General features: G+C 44.7%; 1 protein-coding gene across 1 annotated transcript; it reads left to right on the plus strand.

Moving 5' to 3' along the window:
* Positions 1 to 1423: 1423 nt before the first annotated feature.
* OSR1 (odd-skipped related transcription factor 1) lies at positions 1424 to 8847 on the plus strand. The gene is made up of 3 exons (XM_088519637.1): positions 1424 to 1518; positions 7188 to 7880; positions 8418 to 8847. Exons 2-3 carry the CDS (start codon positions 7234 to 7236, stop codon positions 8551 to 8553), a joined length of 783 nt encoding a protein of 260 aa, XP_088375763.1. The 5' UTR covers positions 1424 to 1518; positions 7188 to 7233; the 3' UTR covers positions 8554 to 8847.
* The last annotated feature ends 10562 nt before the right edge of the window (positions 8848 to 19409 follow it).

Here is a 19409-nt window from a genome sequence, read left to right on the forward strand (position 1 = left end):
AATAAAAATAACACGCGTATCCCTGAGCACTGTACCGTGTTATCCTGGCGGATCTGTCTTCGATAGTGTATTACATTACCCTGTTCTTCAGGACAATGTAATAGACCCAAGCGGTTTTCCCCACTTCGCGGTTCTAAAAGAGTGTGAATGGATGGATGAATAGGAAAACAAATAAGCAGGGAGGGAGATGATGGTCTCAGGATTAATTATAGAGAATTTTACATTTTCATTTCGAGGGCTATTTTGCTTTGCGCTCTTCGCCCGAGCGCTTAGATATCCGCGTGGGTCTGCGCAGGGCTCCGCACACCCGGGAGATCCGCGGACCCTTGCGGGTTGCGGAGAGGAAACAGGGATGAGCCCCTCCTGGGCCGGGAAGAAGGGAAAGGAGGACGGCGCGAGCTGGGGAGCCGGGAGCGGAGCCCGCCGGGGATGCTGAGGCTCCGGCCCGGCTGCGGGTTCCGCACAGGTACGTGGATCCCGCGGATCTCCGTGGCGGCTCCAGAGAGGGAGGACAATTCCCGACCCACTGAATCCTGCCAGAGGGATTAGATCCCTCCCTCCACATCCCTCCTTTACTCATTTTTCTTTTTCTTTTCTTTCTTTCTTTCTTTCTTCTTCTTCTTCTTCTTCTTTTTTTCTTTCTTTCTTTCTGTCCCTCTCCCGGTTCTCTCCCTCCCTGGGCAGACCCCGGTGGGTCTCGGCCCCTTCTCCACGGCTCTGCGGGGAGGGGGCGCAGCGAGGCGGGCCGGGCGCGGGCGCGGGCGCCTCTTGCGCGGCTCTTGCTCAGGCAGCGCGGCCGCGTAGCGCGGCTGACCCCCCCCCCCCCGCCCCGGGCCACCCCCCGGGGGTCTCGCTCTGTCGCCGCGGGGGCCACACATCGGAGGGTCCCTGGGGAAACGCCCGGGGGAGGCTGCGGGCTCCGGAGGCGAAAGGAGCGGGACGGAAGGGGGGGCGAAGGTGGAGGGGGGGGTGCCGAAAAGGGTGTGGGGGGGTCGAGATCACACGTTTGCGGGCTGCGAGTTTCTGGCTGCCGCGGCGGCGGGAGAAGCGGCTTGAAAAGTTGGTTCTTTCCAGCCAGAAACTTTCTCCCTGCGTGCGCATGCCCGGCGTCTGGTGGGAGGCGGAGGGGGGGAGCTGGGAGGGCGGGCGGGGGGGCGGTTGAAATAAGGAGGAGGCTGGAGGGAAGCGATCGGTTCAGTCGGAGCGCGGCTACTCCCGGGCGCGTTGGCTCGGAGAGCCGGACGGCAGCAGGGGAGGGCCGGCACCTCCGCGGCCGCGCACCGGGGCACCGCGACACCTGGGCAGCGCCGCGCCGGCTCTGCCGACCCCGGCCCGAGGAGCAGCGGGGCGGGGAGGGGACAGAGCCGGCCCCCCCCGGCCCCGCAGAGACACTGACCTAGCCCAAAGCTTTTAAATATTTTATTTATTATTTTATTTTATTTTATTTTATTGTACCAGCTCAAATTTAGCCCGGGATCTTTTAACTGCTGCCAGCGGTGGAACGCAGATCGGGATTAGGTAAATAAAATGAACGACTCATTTTGTTTGTTTTGTTGTTGTTGTTGTTTGTTTGTTTGTTTGTTTTGCCAAGTATCGAGTATTGGGGTCCAAATGCCTCCTTTTTTCTCCCTCCGTTCTTCTGCCTCCCTCTTCGCCGCACTCCGCTCCCCCAATTTCTCACCATCTTCGGGTGCAGAATGGTGCAGAATTGGGAGAGTTCTGGCTCACGTGAGGAGGGCTCCTCTCCTTGGGGAGGGCGGAGGGCCGGGGAACGTCTCCGCATGAGGCTTGGATATTTTTATGCTATTTAAAGATTTGTCTTCCTCTTTCAAAGTTGCTTATCCCCCTTTGCGGAGGAGCTATGCTTTTAACCAGAGCTAAAAAATGACACATATGAGCTGCAACAAGAAGTTAAGGACTTGGACGTTCAGCTCTTCCAGCTCTTCCATCTCCTTTTCCTTCCTTACTTTTCTTTCCTCGTTATTTTTTTCCTCTTTCTTTCTTCCTACTTCATTTTGTATTCCTTCCGTAGTGTTCTAAGGCCCAAGTAGCCTTGTCCGTTTTCTCCCAAGGCCACAATAGAAATGTTGTATTTGCCTGAACGAAGGAACACAAGTTCAGTGTAAGAAGAAACGGGGCTTCTCTCGAGGCCGAGGCTATAAAATGTCAGTGCAAAGCCGCGGATTAGGGTAGAGTTGTTATTTCTGGCTTTCGGAAGGAGAAATAGGGGGAAAAAATCGGACTTTGGGGAGTTGACCCTAAAATTTCATGAATTGTCCGATAAACTGCAGCCAGGGGAGCACGGTGAGGGCCGTGTCCCAGACAGGTGCACAGCGAGCCGGGTTTAGTAAACCCTAAGCCAAACGAGGGAAAAGACCGAGCCGAAACAAGAGAGCAGCTCGGGGCCCGGGCCGAGGCGGTCTCGACTCCCGCTGCCGCCCTCCCGGCCAGGCCCGCGTTGCGCCGCGCAGCTCTGCGCGCCCCGAGGGGCGCAGCGCGGAGCCCCGAGCGCGCCCGGCCGCAGAAAAGCTGGAGGTGCCCAGGGGACAAATCCTCCCTGCAGCGGGTCCCTAGGAAGGGCGATTGGTCTGCGTGCGGTGGATGCACCGGGGATTTACTGAGGGGAAGGAATACAGCGAGAATGAATCCAGTGTTCGGGGGCTTTTCTACAATTCCGAGGGATTGAAAAAAAAATTACAAATATCCCAGACCAACCCGAAAAGTTCTGCGAGGGGAGGAGCTGTTAGAGCCTGGCCGCCTCTGGCCACCCCCGCCGGACTCACCCGCGGTCCCTTCCCGCGCAGCGAGGCTGCGCTCCCGCCCTTGGCCCTCCTAGCCACCGTCCCGCTCGGATCCGCATCCAGAGATTTCTAGTTTGTTTGTTTTGGGGGTACAAACGCTGTCCCGATCAGAACCTAGATCGCTGCTGCAGCTGAACTCTGGTTATTTTTATTATTCCGGGGCTAAAATCCGCCGCCTTCGTCCGATTCGCAATGGTGGTCTGGCGAAACTTGTCAACACTGATTTCGTGATAAAATGTGAATGATGATTTTATAAGGATTGAGCGGAGATATCCAAGGCACATGCTGACTGAGTCTTTCCAGTCCTCATTAATGTTAGCAATTAACTCTTTCACGCTCAATTAGTCCCGAATAAACCCGCTTTAATAGATTCTGCACACTTCATTAATACTTTGAATAAATCCGTGCTGAACAATGCACTTTATTCCTCAAGAGCACCACGCTCGAATAATGTGGAGTGAAAGGGCAATCGTATTCCCTTTCCAGTTAGTTTCCCAAACACGGATAAATTGTAAGCTCTGTTTCCTCGCTTAAACTAAACTAATAGGAAGAGAAAAATGTCGTCCGCAAAGGAGACGAAATGAGTAGCCGACCTGATAGCAAAATTTTGAAGACTGATGATGCACTATAAAGGAGACGGCTATCAGACTTTAAGGGATTCAGGAAAAAAAAAAAAAAAAACAGGGATTTTTTTTTTTTGACAGATGAACCTGATTGCTGCAGTTTGAGGCTATCCCAAGAATGCAGCGTTTTATGCCCGCTACTTTATCATGTTTGTAAAAATAAGCAACGTTCTCAGGGTAATTTACCTCCTCCATTCTCCCATGTGGAACTAATTAGCAAACCTCATTATTTATGAGTCGGGTATTTAATGTAACAAATATCCCTTTCAAAGGATACATCGGAAATTGATAATTCAAGGTAGAAAAAAATATCTACTGCTCACAGGATTACTTTAAAATCCATTTAATTTCACTTTGTGCTATGCTACCGGGAGCAAATTGGCTGGATTTTCCTTTTATTTTCTGGTGTACAATGGAGATAGAACTTAATCTGGAAGGTTAATATTACAATGGTCTTAAAACAATGACAACTGGACAATAGCATTACCGTGTCTTCAAACAGGACAAAGGGTAAGAAAGCTGGAGACAGATGTAGTCTTTCAAGTTTATGATCCTATTTTGCAGGGTAAATTTATCTTGGCATGAGTGGGTTTTGCTTCAGTTAGAACACAAGTAGTTTGTTCTTAATTACTCAGGGAGAGAGTTTGTGTTTAAAAAAGATAGAAAGGAAAAAGAAAGAAACAAAAAAAAATCGCACAGTTTTGTTGTGGCGGGGAATTCAACCGGAGAACTCACGGGGTCTTCTTAAAATAAATAAATAAATAAAATGAAATAATAATATATATATATAGAGAGAGATATATAAAGAAACCCTGATAACGATCTGTTTACATGAAGCAGAATTAAAGGTAGAGGTGACACCGGAATCAAAGAAACAGCGATCTCTCTGCGGGCAAGCGGGAGAGCGGAGAGTTACTGCACTGTGAAATACACATTCGCTTTGAAGTCCCGAAGAGAGGGGACTTCTCTGTGAAATACTCTGCTCTTCATCTATATTTCTGGCTATCCCGGTCGTACAGAGCAAAAGTATAGCTTACATTTCTGGAAAAGTGCCAAGAAACTTGTAGTAACGTGAACACTCTGCTTCCACTTCCCCTTTTTCTCTTTTCATTTTTCTTTTCTTTCACTCCTTCTCTCTTTTTTTTTTAATTCCTCCCCCCCTTTTCTTTATGTTTTCTTAATTTTTTATTTTTGAAAAACTGAACTACTGTAGCAAAAAAAAAAAAAAAAAAAAAGAGAGAGAGAGAGAAACTTCGCGGACAATGAATGTTGTTATGAGCTGGTTGCATTTCTCCTTCGTTTCTGTCTTCTTCATTTGAAAAATTGAAACAGATTTTTTTAATGTTATCAACTAGACTTTTGCCCAGATTTTCAAGGTAGATTCATGGTTTTACGTTCCAAATATAATGTTTTCTAAGGAGTTGAAGACGGAGGGAGGGGTAACCTCAGAACTGAACTCAATTTGCAGTCGCATGTTTCATGCTTCAAAGATCTAGGACTACCTAATAGACATATAGTCGTTGTGACATACAGAAACAGACATTTCAGGTATCTGGACAAGAGTATTTTCCGCGTTGTTTATTCTCGGGGTCATTGATCGAGGTGTTTGTGCTGTGAAATGGTCACGCCTAGTGTATGGGCAGCACTAAGAAATAAAAAGCATTTCCCCAGTCGAAGAACAAAACAATCTGGTTGGTTGGTCGTCCCATAAAAAGTTTTTTTTTTTAAAAAAAAAATTATTTAAAAAAAAAAGAAAGAAAAGAAAAGCAGAGAGAGGGAGGAGAATATGTGTGCATTTTTCAATCAGCCACTATTCAAAATGTATCCAATTAAAAAAGGCAAAATGTCACACACTTTTATTTTGGGTCATTGCGGTAGAATTCGTCTAAGTTTTGGGTCTCTCTTCCGGCTGCTGATTTATGTAAATGGTGTGAAAGGTAGACTGGTGTATAGAGCTCTTTGGAGTGAGTTTCTCCCCCTCGCACCGGCTGCAGATCCTTGGTCCAGGAGGCAGCACATATATAAATCAGATTTTTTTTTCCCTGGTCATTAGGGCTCTTCAGCCACCAGCCTTTCCCCCTTGCCTAGAGGGAGAATTGCTGATCTGTGGCTCTTTGCTACCTCCTTTTCTCCAAAAGGGCTTTATTCTTAATGCAGGAATAAACCCTGCTTGCCTGTCCGAGTGCTGCAGGACCCTGCAGAGATCTTGCTGGGATCCTATGAAGGCCTTGTGGGCGATCCTATGGGAATCTTACGAATATCCTGAGAGTGTCCTGTGGGAATCCTGCGGGAACCTTGCAAGGATCTTACATAGCCCTGTGGGCTATATATCTTACATGGGCTATGTAAGACATATAGGGGCTATGTAAGATATATGATCCCTACAAGGATCATATATGGCCCCTATGGGGACCCTACAAGGATCATACATGGCCCTTATGGAGCCCCTGAAATGATCCTGAAGGAACTCCGTGTAGTTCTTGCTGGTCCCTACAGGGTCTCTACATGATTCTTGGGGTGAAGGAGGTCAAAGGAGGGCAAATCTTGTAGCTGCCAGGGAAAGCAAGTAGCAGGCCACAGAGTTAAAAAGGAGGCTCCCTGGAGGGCAGGGGTGCTGTGCCTTCAAAATCCATGGGTCCTTTCCCCCATGCACCAAGAAGGGAATCTGCCTCCACACTATTGGCCCCTGGGAAGCATCTCCTGCCAAGTGATTGACAGCAACCAGGGCTGTGCTGAGAGCTAAATTTGCAGGCAGGGCCAGATGTGCCTCCATGCTGCTCTCTGGCAACATTTTCCCTCCACCTCACAGGGAAAATGGGTAGGGATGTGGCCCCAAGGGGAGGATGGGGACTTGGCAGGACCCTAAAGCACAGCAAAGCTGTGGTGCTTGGCCGAGGGAAGAGCTGTGGGCCTGTCACTCCTCCTTGCCCTATGAGGCCCTGGCCTCCTCTGGCTGGTGGGCTGGGTACCCCTGTGGGAAGGGTCTCCCCAGGCTTTGCCTTTCTCTCTTTTGAAGGGCTCTAATTAAGCAATTGCCTAGACTGGGACATGGGCTTGAAGCCAGACGCTTCCCCCTGGGGTGAGCAAATGGCACATCAGATTTGTCACCCAGGCTCAGCATTTTCTCTTTATTTTTGCAGTAAATGGAAGGATGAATGTTGTTTCTGCTGTTTCACCCCCCTTCTCCCCTTTTTATTTTTATTTTATTTATTTATTTATTTTGAGGAGAGAGTACTGGACAGCTCTGACCACCCAATTCCCCCCACCATCCAGGAGGCACAAGCATGGCTAAGGCCAGGCCTGCAGGGAGATGTGGCATGACCCAGTGGCAGCAAGGCCTCCACCCTCCCTCCCTGCAAAACCTGGAGTGTCAGAGCTGAAGGCCGTTTTAGTGGAGCCTTTCAATTTTGGAAAGGCTCTATGCCCATGCAGAAATGGATGTTAAAACCAAAATGCCTGGGAGAGCTTTGAGTTTTGGAACCCAAAACAACATCTCCCCTCTGTTTCCCCACAGAAGGCCATTAGAGGCTAACTCGTTGTTGCAAGAGTGAGTAGTTGTGGACAGCACATATTTGTTGTGAGGGGAAAATGAGAAAAGGAGGATCTGGTGGCCGGCAGGGTGCCCCTCCAAGTGAAAGGCAATCTCCTGCTGTGGATTTGGGGGAAGGGACTAGTGAGGGATGAGATGAGAAATCTCTTTTGCTTGTATCTTTCTATAAATCCACCTCTCCGTCTTTTGCCCTCCTCCATTTTTATTTTCCAGATCTTTTCCTCTTCTGTTCCTGAGATCTTCCTTCTGAACGACTGCCATGGGAAGTAAGACCCTGCCGGCCCCTGTGCCTATCCACCCTTCCCTCCAACTCACCAATTACTCTTTCCTGCAAGCGTTCAATGGGCTACCCACCGTGCCCTCGGACCACCTCTCCAACCTCTATGGCTTCAGTGCCCTGCACGCCGTACATCTGCACCAATGGACTTTGGGGTACCCAGCTATGCATCTGCCTCGTTCCTCATTCTCCAAAGTGCCCAGTGTGTCAAGCCTGGTGGATGCACGGTTCCAACTGCCCACCTTCCCACTCTTCCCACATGTCATCCAGCCCAAGCAAGAAGCTACCAATGTGACCCTCAAAGCCAAACCACGTTTCGACTTTGCCAACTTAGCAGTGGCTGCCACACAAGAGGACCACTCTAAACTGGGACAAGCAGACAGCCAGGGTTCCCCGCCAGGGCTTGGCTCTTTGCTTGAGGTAACTAAACTCTCTCCAGAGAAGAAACCCACACGGGGAAGGTTACCATCCAAAACCAAGAAGGAATTCGTGTGTAAATTCTGTGGTAGGCACTTCACTAAGTCCTACAACCTTTTGATCCATGAAAGAACCCACACTGATGAACGGCCTTACACGTGTGACATTTGCCACAAGGCATTCAGAAGACAGGATCATCTAAGGGATCACAGGTAACCATTTTTTTTTACTCCCTGTCTCTTCTTCTGCATGCATCTGTACTCTCCCAGTTGCCCAGTCATGAAGGTGATTGTAAGCAAGGTCATGTACTTGGCCAGCAGGAGATGTTCCCTTCAGGCTTTCCTTTGTTCAGATAATTCACTTTGGAAGATAAAGTTGTATTCACCCACCCTGAAAACATGTATTGCACAGGCTGCTAGTTTATGTGGACATTTTCACCCTCAGTTTGCATCATCCTGCTTGTGCTGCCCTTGTGATCATTCAGAACTGTCATGAAGACATGTGGCCTAGTGACCATGAAGCTCTTTATCTCTAAGAATGGCACTCTTGCAAGCCTCCTACACCCCCTTTTCTTCTCTCACACACACAGGCACACAGATGGTTACTGGAGTGTCAAACTCCAGTATTCTTCTTGGTTTCAGGAACTGATGTAAAAGCCTTAAGGTGGTCTGACTAAGTCCCTGGGCAGGTAGATCACTGCTGAATTCAAAACGAATATTATGACATCTTAATGTTATTTTTCTCTCTAGATATATACATTCTAAAGAAAAGCCTTTTAAGTGTCAAGAATGTGGGAAAGGATTTTGCCAGTCCAGAACACTAGCCGTCCACAAGACACTGCACACGCAAGTAAAGGAACTGAAACCTACCAAACTTAAGTGCTGAATCTCCATCTTCTATGAACTTTTCCTCCCCTTCAGACTTTATACCAAAACTAGAACAGAAACAAAACTGCCAGGATGGGAGCACTGAACTTTGTGTTTTGGTTTTGTTCGTACTTACAAACGAGCAAAATCCCACCAAGCAACAAACTTCTTAAGTTGTGGGTGAAAAAAAATATTTTGTGTTTAAAATATACATGAATGACACGGAGAGTGCTGACTGACTTGTGTGACTTTGATGAACTTTATGCCAAAAGGTGGTGCTCACGTGTTGGACAGGAATCTCATTAAAATCAAACAACCCCCTCCCCCTCAAAGTACCCTCTTCTGACCCCCCATTTCACCCTCCCCAAAAAGCCCCCAATGGTAGCTTTCAAAAGTATTACTTAAAAAAAAAATCTTGTTTTATACTTATTTTTGACTGTATAAAGCTTCTTACTTTTACACTTCAGGAAATACAGAGAGTTCCAGAAGACGATTAAGAACTGAAATCGTGGTTTCTCATCCTGGCACCATTAGGGCAAGGAGAAGGGCAACTTGTAAATCTTTTTTGCTAGTTTGTTTTCTTAAAAGAAGGAGAAAAATAACTTTTGGAAATGACCTAAATCTCTCAAATGAGGAGTCCTACTGTGTGCTAGAAAACACATTGAGATCCACAGGTCCTCGGTATTTGGGACAAATAAGTGTTCATGTGACATAGAGAACTTGTTTTTGCCTAGTGGCCTAGTGTGCTGGAAGATTTGTAACTTGTCAACTTATTAAAAAAAAAAGAAAAAAAAAAGAAAGAGATGGCAACACATCAGGCTGACGGTATGCACAACGTGGTTTTAGTGGTACTTTAAAATCTGCGTGTGTCCTCGCGAGAGAGAACAAATCTCAACCTAAGAGCATATTTTTAAATGCTGGCTTTCTGAACAGTGTATTCAAATTAAGAGACATTCCAATAAGTTTTGTTCATTAAAAAAAAAAAAAAAGTTGTATGGCTGTTTGGCACTTTATGCTGATTATTGGTAATTGACATTTATCACTGGATTGTGTGTGTTTTTTTAAGTATTAAAATAAATCGTTATTTTACAGGCAAGTCTGCATGGACTACACGTGTTCATTTGATTTCTGGTATTTTCTCTAGTAAACCTGTCCGTCAATTTTCAGAAACTTTTTTTTTCTGAATTTACTTGAATTTAGGAATTTAGTTGGTGTATTTTCAGTACCTTTTTTTTTTTAACCGGCCCTACAAAATCTGTTTCTTTCCTATATTTATAAGCTCTTTTTCTTAAGGCCGACAAAAAGTAAACAGATCTGTAGGGAGTCAAATAATTTTGTTGCTAGTGTGGAAAAAAAATCGTCTTGGGTAACTAAATCTTGGGTATTAGCAGCTAAGATTAGGTGTCAGAAGTGTTATAAAACAAATCAGATGACTAATGGGCGAAATGTTACTGTTCTCACAGCCTGAAGGCACTGCAGGGAGAGCCGCCTTCGCACCCCCTCCTCTCCGCTTGTCAGGAGTGTGTATTTATCAATCGCATCTTCACCCGGTTCAGCGCTGATTTGGGCGGCCTTTGATTCCCGGCAGCTGTCTTAGATCAGAGATGTTTATTCCACTGCGAAACCGCCTTGGATCGAGATGGGGGAGAGAGCTTGGAGCGGGGGGATCCGCCTGAGGCTTTGAAGCTCCTTTTGCTTTCCTTTCTAGTCGCCTCGGCAAACCCCAAACCATCTTCCCCCGTGACAAGTCAGTGCTCCGCCGGGAAAGCCTCCTGCAGACTAGCTCTGTGACACATCCAAAGTGACAGCGGAGCCAGCACCGTGGCACTTGCGTTTCCAAAATGCGGATGTTTGGCTCCTCAAGGAGATCGGTCCAAAGCGGTTCCTTTCCCCCTTCCCCTCTTTGCTTTTAGGAAATACTCCTTTATTTGGTCAAGGAATCATGTGAGTGGCAGGAGAAAGAGTGCTGCAGTTGTTAAAGTAGGGATGGGGGCGGGAGGGGGAAGAAACCTCTCCCCCCATATTTATTGGACACCAATTCGAGCGCATCGTAGATAAGGCACTTGGTGAGGGGGTCGCAGACCCGACCTTCACTGCAGGAAAGCCCTTGGAGAGCGCAGCGTGCTAAGATGATAGTTGTCTGCACCCAACTTCGGAGGTTGTCGAAAGCAACGGAATTTGAAGGTGGCTTGGTTGTATTTTGCTTCCCCATCCCCCTGGTCTCCTTCTCTTCGGGAGAGAGGCTTTTGGTTGTGTCTTAAAAGACATCTGAGAACTATCTCGGAATAAGATAAGAGAGGGGGGAAATTACTCAAGCCTGTAGGAAGTCTGTGCTGTACCCTCGCACTTTGAAAGCCCTCTGTAGAAAGGAGAAACACTTCGTCGCGCAGGCGTCGCTTTGGGGAACCAAATCAGGCTGCATTTGCCCCGGAGGCTTCTCCGAGGGTGGTCGCGGGGTATTTTGCTCTACCTCAGAGGGTCCCTCCTCGCTCCGTCTTGGCTGCCTCGCCTTGCGCGAACCCAGTGGGCGGCCCCTGCACCCCCGCACAGGCCATGGCCCGAGCGTGTTTGCTCGGAAAAGGCCGCCCGCCCCCGGCAGCGCGCGGGGCGGCCCCGGCGGCCGCCGCCGGTGGACGCTGCCCGGCCAGGGGCAGCGCGTCCCGGGCCTCCGGGGGAGCCGCAGCTCGGCGCTGCCGCGGGGGCCGGGACACTCCCGCCCGGCTTTGCGTTTCTTATAAACGGAGATGCAGGCAGAAAATCCCAGGGAATCCTCTCCTCTCCTGCAAATTCCCCGCGTTGTTCGTGGCAAAGTAAGCCAACAAGGATGCTCTCGGTGTCCTTTTGCAAAGAGGGGAGGCGAAGGGCTTTGTCGCTTGGAGCCAGTCGCGGCTATGAGGTGGATCCGAAGCGGGGAGAGAGGAAACAGGTAGGGAGGGTCGTGTAACTGAGGAGTTCCCACAGCCGCTTCAGCATCGCCTTATCACCGTGATAACGGAACACCCGTGGTGAGGTAAGAAATTGTGCTGGGCACCGGTGCCTGGGAAGCATTATAACTGCGTGGGCATGAAAGTGGAGAAACCTCTCCCAGATGGGCATGAAATGTGTTTCATTTATATGGCTGAAGCCTGGTGATGTGCCTGCCAAGAATTTCCTTGGACATATATCTTTACACGGAAACAAACAAACAAAAATACAGAATTGACACAGTCAGAATTACAGATGTATTAAAACTATGTGACTGTGTGGGAATACCGAGCACAGAAGGCACACACAGCGTCTTAATGCCATTTATACTATATGCATATGTTTGTGTATATGTGTGTGCATTTCCTCTCCCAAGAAGACTACTTTATTCTCCATGCAAACAAAGAGTCTCTCTCTGATGGTGCTGTCAGCTGCACTGGTGAAGAGTCTGCCCGTTTTCTCTCTCTCTCTCTCTTTTTATATTATTTTATTTTGTTTTGCTAGGTAGTGTCAGTGTGCTGATTCCAAGGAAAGTGAAGAAGAGATGAAACTATGACAGTCAGAGGATATTAACTCCAAAATAAGGGAAGGGAAATAGATGGGAAGTCTGACTTTTGAATCAGGTTTACAAATAATTTAAGTGATTAATTCCCTCCCCTTTCTTTCTTTTTCGTTTCTCATCTCTCTATGCCTGTGTTTTAATCTGACATTCATGCAGTGAGTAAAATGTATTTAGGCCCCTGTCTGCCAATTGAGAATTGATTCTGTTTTCACAGTTGCTTTAAATTTTTCATTTTCATCATAAAAATATCACTGGATGAGAGTTTGCAGGAGTAAAAACCAGGGCACCTGACTTCATTTCAATTGTCTATTTCTAAAAACATTTACAGGGGAGGAAAGTTGTTTTTTATTATTATTATTTTTTAAACCATTTCCAGTTGCAGGAGAAAATGTAAAGACATCTTTTCATCTCTCCTTCTTGCTTTTTCTCTCTCTCTCTCTCTTTTTTTTTTTTTTTTTTTTTTTTTTCCACATTGCATTCCAGTCCTACTTTTTCTGCTCATAAACTGTTAATACTCTACAAGAGTCTGATTCTGCACAGCCTGCTCAGGCTGATTTTCTGTTAGATGCAGGAAGAAATGCTGTCAGATGGGGTCTTCTGTGAACATTCAGGGAGCAGAGCAAAAGCCTCCCTCTGATTCTGTATTGGAATGGCAAATGGTTACTTCTTAACTGTGGATTACATGTGCCCCTGAAGAAGGGATCACAGATCATTTGTTTTTTAAAAGGTCGCATGAAGGGTATATTAATGCTCATTTCCCTGGGGATCAATTAATCCCAGCTTCCCACCACTGCTATAGACGGCGCTGAATGTCTTTGTGGGCAGAGAGAAGTGAGATGGGGAAAGAAGGGGGAAATTATGAAGATATATCACAGGAATACATGGCCTACCTGGCCACAAGTCATATGTGTTTGAGTTTCAGTACTTCCTCTACATCTGCTACCTTGTGAAGCAAATCACATCAGCTCCAGGTTTTGGTTTATTCCTCCATAAAATGGGAATTATGATGCTGCTTTTCCTCCCGAAAGGACTGAACTACTCATGCGCATAAACCATTGTGTTATATTATTGCTGCTGGATGCAATGAGTCCTGTTCAGTTCTACTGTATTGAAATATCCATACAGATTCATACCTGGACAGCTGAGGCTGATCTTGGAGGTCTGGCAGAGTGTATAAGACAAGTTTGTGTTCATGTATAATTCTTTTTCATCTCTTACAAATCTGTTGAGAGATGGAGTCCTACAGCCCAGCATACATTTCTTTCCTACATTCCTATCTGGTGACTGAACAGCAGGAATGGCATGGGCCAAATTCATCCCTGGTGGGACTCCAGTGACATCAGTCATCTTTATAGGAGCTTTTTGAATGAGGTCAATTGGGTTTTACGAGGACTGAGTTTGGTCACATGTGTATTTAACTGCTCAGAGAGATGCAGCAGCAAATGTAGTTTTCTTTGTCTTAGAAAGAATCACTTCTTAGGTTGGGAGAGACAAGTTAAGCCATTGACCTGTTTCACAGAGTCAGATTTACCTTATTTAAACAGAGCAGATGAAGTATATTCAGGATCCAGCAGAGCATAGAAAAGACCTCAGCTGCCCCAAAATGCTTATAGCTTTTGAAGAAACTTTGCATTTGTCCACACCACTCTGAGTAGCACCATGCCATGAATACCCAGCAGACATGTTTACATGACAAAGGGCAGCACTCTGCAGGAACACTGGCATGAAGCCTGTAAGCAGAATAGTGGCTTTAGCACAGTGCTCTGCTGTGCACAGTGCTCTTTGGTTCTGCCCTTTATAAGGCATAGCAATCCCAGAATCTGTGTCCTGCTTATATGGCTCAGCCACTCATATCTCCCTTTAGGCAGCTAACTGGGACTATAATTCAGTTACACCTGAGGGAAATGTGGACTGTCACCAAGAGGGATGTTCCTTCCTCACCTCACTAGCCTTAGCTGCTGGTGTTTACTCCCCCTTGACCTCTTATGCAGGTGTTAGAGCTCCTGTCAGCAATGCAGGGAGCTGGATTTGGGAATTAATGTGACTAGAAGCTCACCTAACCAAAAGAATTGCTTTGCAGCAAGCTTAGATCTTCCTCCAGAGGGTCCTACTCTCTGTTTACTGTACAAGGTATTTAGAGCCATTTACATCAGCTGCCTGAGTCTTAGATGAGTCAAATGAGGTAAAACCAATTCTTCTGCACGTGGTCTTCAGGAACATTTGAAACATATCCATTACTTGGACAAGGCTTACAGTTTAAGGTCTCTTAGTGCTATCTTAATTCATAATTCTAGTTCTATTTTCTTTAGCTTTTAATTATCATAAATATTGCAAATTTGAATGGGAGGTGACCACAGACAAAAGGGAAATTGGGGAAGATTAAAATAGAAGTACTATTGATTACTTCATTATTCCAATGTAAGCAATAAGATAGCCTTGATCTTCTGTGCAATGCATGCCAGTAGTTTGCAAATACCAAGCATTTTCCACAAAGTTTGTGTAGTAAAAGATAAAAAGCTTTTTCTTTTCTGTGAGTGAACACTAAAATGTGATTTGTCTCCGAGAAGGCTTTTGCAAAGGTATGTATATAAAATTTACCAGATCCAAGAGACAACAAGGTTCCCATTTCTTTTGGTATAGCCTTACAGTGATGGACATTGTCATCATAGTAAGAGGTTGTATCCTGTTTCTCAGGTAGGTCTTTCTATATCCAAATTAAATGATCACTAGTAAGTACTTCTCTGAATCTATTCTTTCTTGTTCTTTCGTCCCAGCACATTTGTGATGTTTTATGCTGTGGTCATTTTGCAATCAGAGATTAACACAGAAAAGTTGAGGATGTTTTTACATGGATAATACTGGTGGCTTGATGCAAGTCTAAAGATCTATGTCAGAATCTGAAATGTGTATATGTACACACATATATACATTTTCCTGATTTTTAGAACCACTTTTTAACTGAGAAATGTTGTTTGTCAGCATATTTTCATTTTATCAGTCAAATCCACTGTTTGAAAAATGTCTGGACTTTTTTTGGCTGCTGTAATTTTACTGGAGACTGATATTGAAGCATTTATTTTAAAATGTTAATACTGGTATTATTGTTAGTGAAGTAGTAGCTATTGAAAAATAAAGCAAAATCAGTCCAATCAGTCACAGCAATTATCCAAAGTTTGTCCACAGAGCTTGTTTGTCCATGGAGTTTGTTCACCAGTAATCAGTTAAAAGACTTGCAGGCTCTACCGGTTTGTCTTTCTTATTTTATCTTTTGAAGAACTCATCACTAACAGTCAGAAAACTACATAGATAAGATTGAGTAGCAGAATGTGTATGTGAATGTGTGCTCTGGACAAGTGAGGTACTTCAGTTATTTTCAAAGGGGTAAATGAAATAGCTCTTGTTCTGCTTTTGAACTTGCTCGTTATAAAAAAATTCTTTCTTATTTCTTTGGTTCTGTACCTCACAGTAGAGTTTCAGTATTTTTACTTTATACTTGTGGAATAATTAGTTGGACTCGTTTCTCTTTTGTAACCATTTGACTTTCCTGAGATACTCTACTTTTCAGCCTGGAGAAGAGAAGGCTGAGAAGGGATCTGATCCATGTCTATAAGTACCTCAAGGGAGGGAGTGAGGAGGATGGTGCTGGACTCTTTTCAGTGGTGGCCACCAACAGAACTAGAGGTAATGGCCACAAACTGAAACACCAAAAGTTCCACAGGAACTTAAGGAAACATTTTTTTTTAACAGTGAGGGTGACAGAGCACTGGAACAGGTTGCTCAGAGAGGCTGTGGAGTCTCCTTCTCTGGAGATCTTCAAAACCCACTTGGATGCAGTCCTGTGCCACATGCTCTAGGAGTCCCTGCATGTGCAGGGGGGTTGAACTAGATGACCTCTAGAGGTCCCTTCCAACCTTAGGCATTCTATGATTCTATTCTATGATTCTATGATACTTTTGCTGCAAAAGTTATGAGAAGTTAAGCCTAGTGTTGGTTTTGCTGTAGACTGAAGGATCTATATTTTTAAAAGCTACTACAGAAACATAAAATCATTATGGTTGGAAAGGACCTTCAAGATCAAGTCCAACCATAAACCCTTCAACACCATGCCTGTTAAACCATGTCCCTAAGTACCTCATGTACATTTTTCTGCCAGGGATGGTGACTCCACCACTTTTCTGGGAAGCCTGTTCCAATGCTTGACTACTCTTTCCATGTAGAAGTTTTTACTAATATCTAACCTGAACCTCCCCCGGTGCAACTTGAGGCCACTTGCTCTTGTCCTATCGTGAGTTATTCTGGAGAAGAGATAGACCTCACTCCTTTTAGGTAATTGTAGAGAGCGATAAGGTCTCCCTTGAACCTTCTCTTCTCCAGACTAAATAACCTCAGCCCCTCAGCTGCTCCTCATAAGGTCTGTTCTCCAGCCCCTTCACCAGCTTCGTTGCCCTTCTTTGAACATGTTCCAGTGCCTCAATGTCTTTCTTGTATTGAGAGACCCAAAACTGAACATGGTACTTGAGATGTGGCCTCATCACCGTTCCTCATATAAACCGGGAGACCACTGGCCTTCTTGGCCACCTGGGCACACTGCTGGCTCATGTTCAGCTGGCTGTTGACTAACATCTCTGTGTGAGATGTCTCAGCTATGTATAAAGACCATCTGCAGTTGGGCTCAAGTGGCTCTTCCAGTCTGATACTCAGTTGATTAGACTAGGATCTACTCATGGGTTGATGTGGTGGGGCTCGCTGTCATGAGCCTTAAAGTTTATATATATATATATATATATATATATATATATATATGGGATCAGTTAAATTTTAATTGATCATGGTAACTGGGCAGCTAATTACACAGCCTTATTTTTTTTTGTATAGTTTTTTTATCTGAGCTTTATAGAAATCCCATATTGTTTTCAAAATGATATTTTCCCTTTACATGGTAAATTTTGTATTATGAGTAAAACTGGCTATGGGCTTGCAGGTTCTTCTCCTTAACAGTTTCTTTACACACGTGAGCCTTTGTTCATGTGTATGTTTTTAAAAAGCCTGTGAATAATAGCATAATCTGCAGCAGAAGGAGCATTCAACATAGAATTTGCTGTCCTTCAAGAATGTGTTGTGTTGCTTTCCTTGGAACTGTCCATCAATTCTTGTGGTAGCTATTGTGTACTGCTTTTTGGATTTCTTCAAATGCATTTCTCTTGGAAAACTACTTCTCCAACACTTTACAAATAGCTTTGGCTTGCACCACCCACCAAGTGCATTGCTGGTTGTCTACTGAACATTCAGTTAATTGCTGAATGCTGTTGGAATGCCCAATTTAGATTGTGGAGCAAAAGCTGACATGTACAGCATTAAGCACAGTGTTGGCTGCTGGTCTTAGTAACCAATAAATAATTAAGAAGCTACATGTTTGGTGATCCCTAAAGAAGAATGACTCAGCTAGACTTTTGCTGTTGATTTGTTCATTAGCACAGGCATAAGTCCAGGCCAACAACTGGTTTTCCCTTATGCATTTGTTTGGTGACCAAGTAGATGTGGCTTAGGAAACGATTAGTGTTTCTCTAGCAGTTGGGAAATGTTTGTTTTCAGCTGTTTATTTCCCTCGGGGGATTAATAATCTTATTTAAAAGTGCTGCAGAAAGGAACTAGTTTTCCAAACGGGAAAGGAATAGATCAGATACAGGATTTTTATCAAATTCCCTTTTTTTTTTTTTTTTTCCTGCATCACAAAGGAGATATCTAGATGAAAGTCTTGGAGTAACTTAACTTCCCAGTGTGCCTAACATGAATCGTGTAAAACATAATAAAACCAAACAATTTTATCAGTTGAAGAAAATGGAGAAATCAGGGAAAATTTATCAGAAGGGACATATGGATGTAGCTGTTAATATCACTTAACAGCACTATCACCCTTTGCACTGAAATGATATCAGCCTGGTTACCTGAGCTTGGAAACAACACTATCTTTCTGCAAAGATTTCAGTCAGTGTAAAACAGTCAGCAGGGAGGCCCCACTCTAGTGTTGTTTAACCAAAGTCCTTGCGGCTTTTGAGGTCTTCTGCTCTTTTCCTCTGGTGCATTACAGTTTTAAGACTTTTGACCTTTTATACTGAGATTTGGTTAATTGTGAAGTGAGTAACTAAGGTTGGGAATTTTGTGGTTTCTAGAGGGAGCACAAGGGAGGAACAATTCTAATGTATCTGTCTGTCATTTTACTGAGGCAGACTTTCTATGTTCCTTTTCAGTTCTAGGTGGGTGGTGCACATTGTCCTGTCCTCCTAAGGTATAGCTGATAGGTCTCTCAGACAGAGATCTTGTTAAAGTAGGAGTAAACTAGTTAAAGTTGATCACAAGAGAAAAGCGTTCATTACTGCTGGCAATTCTGTGACCGCAGTGAGATGCAGGTGCAGGACTGAGCAAAACCAAGAAAATAAACCCATCTATTAGGAATGCAAATCTGCATGCAATCCCATGGTCAAGCAACGATGCAGATGTACTGGCTGTGCACCACTTCGAATGCCCTGATGTGTTTCTCTGACTTACCTCTACCGTTATGGAGAAAATGGAAAACGAAGTATGAAGAGAGGAGTGGCTAAACCTAGAGGTGTGAATATGGATTTAATACTCAGGACTTCAATTTTGAACTCTAAACTTCTAAACTTACATGTAAGCAACAAACTCATGGTGTCCTAACACTTGGAGATGTAGAGTGCCAAAAAAAGACCCAAATGAGTATTTGTTGACTGCAAATTATTAGCACTTATAGCATTTGTTTTGGCACTTGAATTCAAGATTTCTAGTTAACTTTAGTAAGGCTACCCAGTTTATGAATCACTGCTTGGATCTGGCCTAATGCTTGTAGGTCTCCATATGGAGAAGAGTGTGACCCAAAGGTGGATTTGGCAACTCTGATATGCCTTGGGTCAAACATCTGCAAGGAAAATGTGTCTAATTTCCTTATGACTTCATCATTTCAGTAGATGGTGTATTCAATGCAATGCTATATCTGCTACTGAAATAACTGAATGCAAATACCAGGAACCTCTGGGAAATTTTAGTTAATAGGAAAATAATCTAAAACAAATTCATCCAGTTATGCAGCCAGGAGAAAAAAAAATAAATGGAATTACTGATCCAATAAGTAGGTACAGAAATGAAACCCCTCTAGGATTTTCTTTTTAGGTTCTCCAACTTCCATTAATTTAACTAGCAAACTAGGTCTACAGCACAGTCTTGTTATGAACAAATGAATACCATAGATTCACTAATATTTACTTGGCCAAACATTCAGAATAATTTGGTGCTGAGCTGTGGTGCACCAGCTCAGTATCAGGCTCTAATCCTAA

This window comes from Tinamus guttatus, unplaced genomic scaffold (assembly GCF_059628265.1).
Source record: "Tinamus guttatus ecotype Peru unplaced genomic scaffold, ASM5962826v1 Tinamus_guttatus_pri_ptg000065l, whole genome shotgun sequence".
Lineage (NCBI taxonomy): Eukaryota > Metazoa > Chordata > Aves > Tinamiformes > Tinamidae > Tinamus > Tinamus guttatus.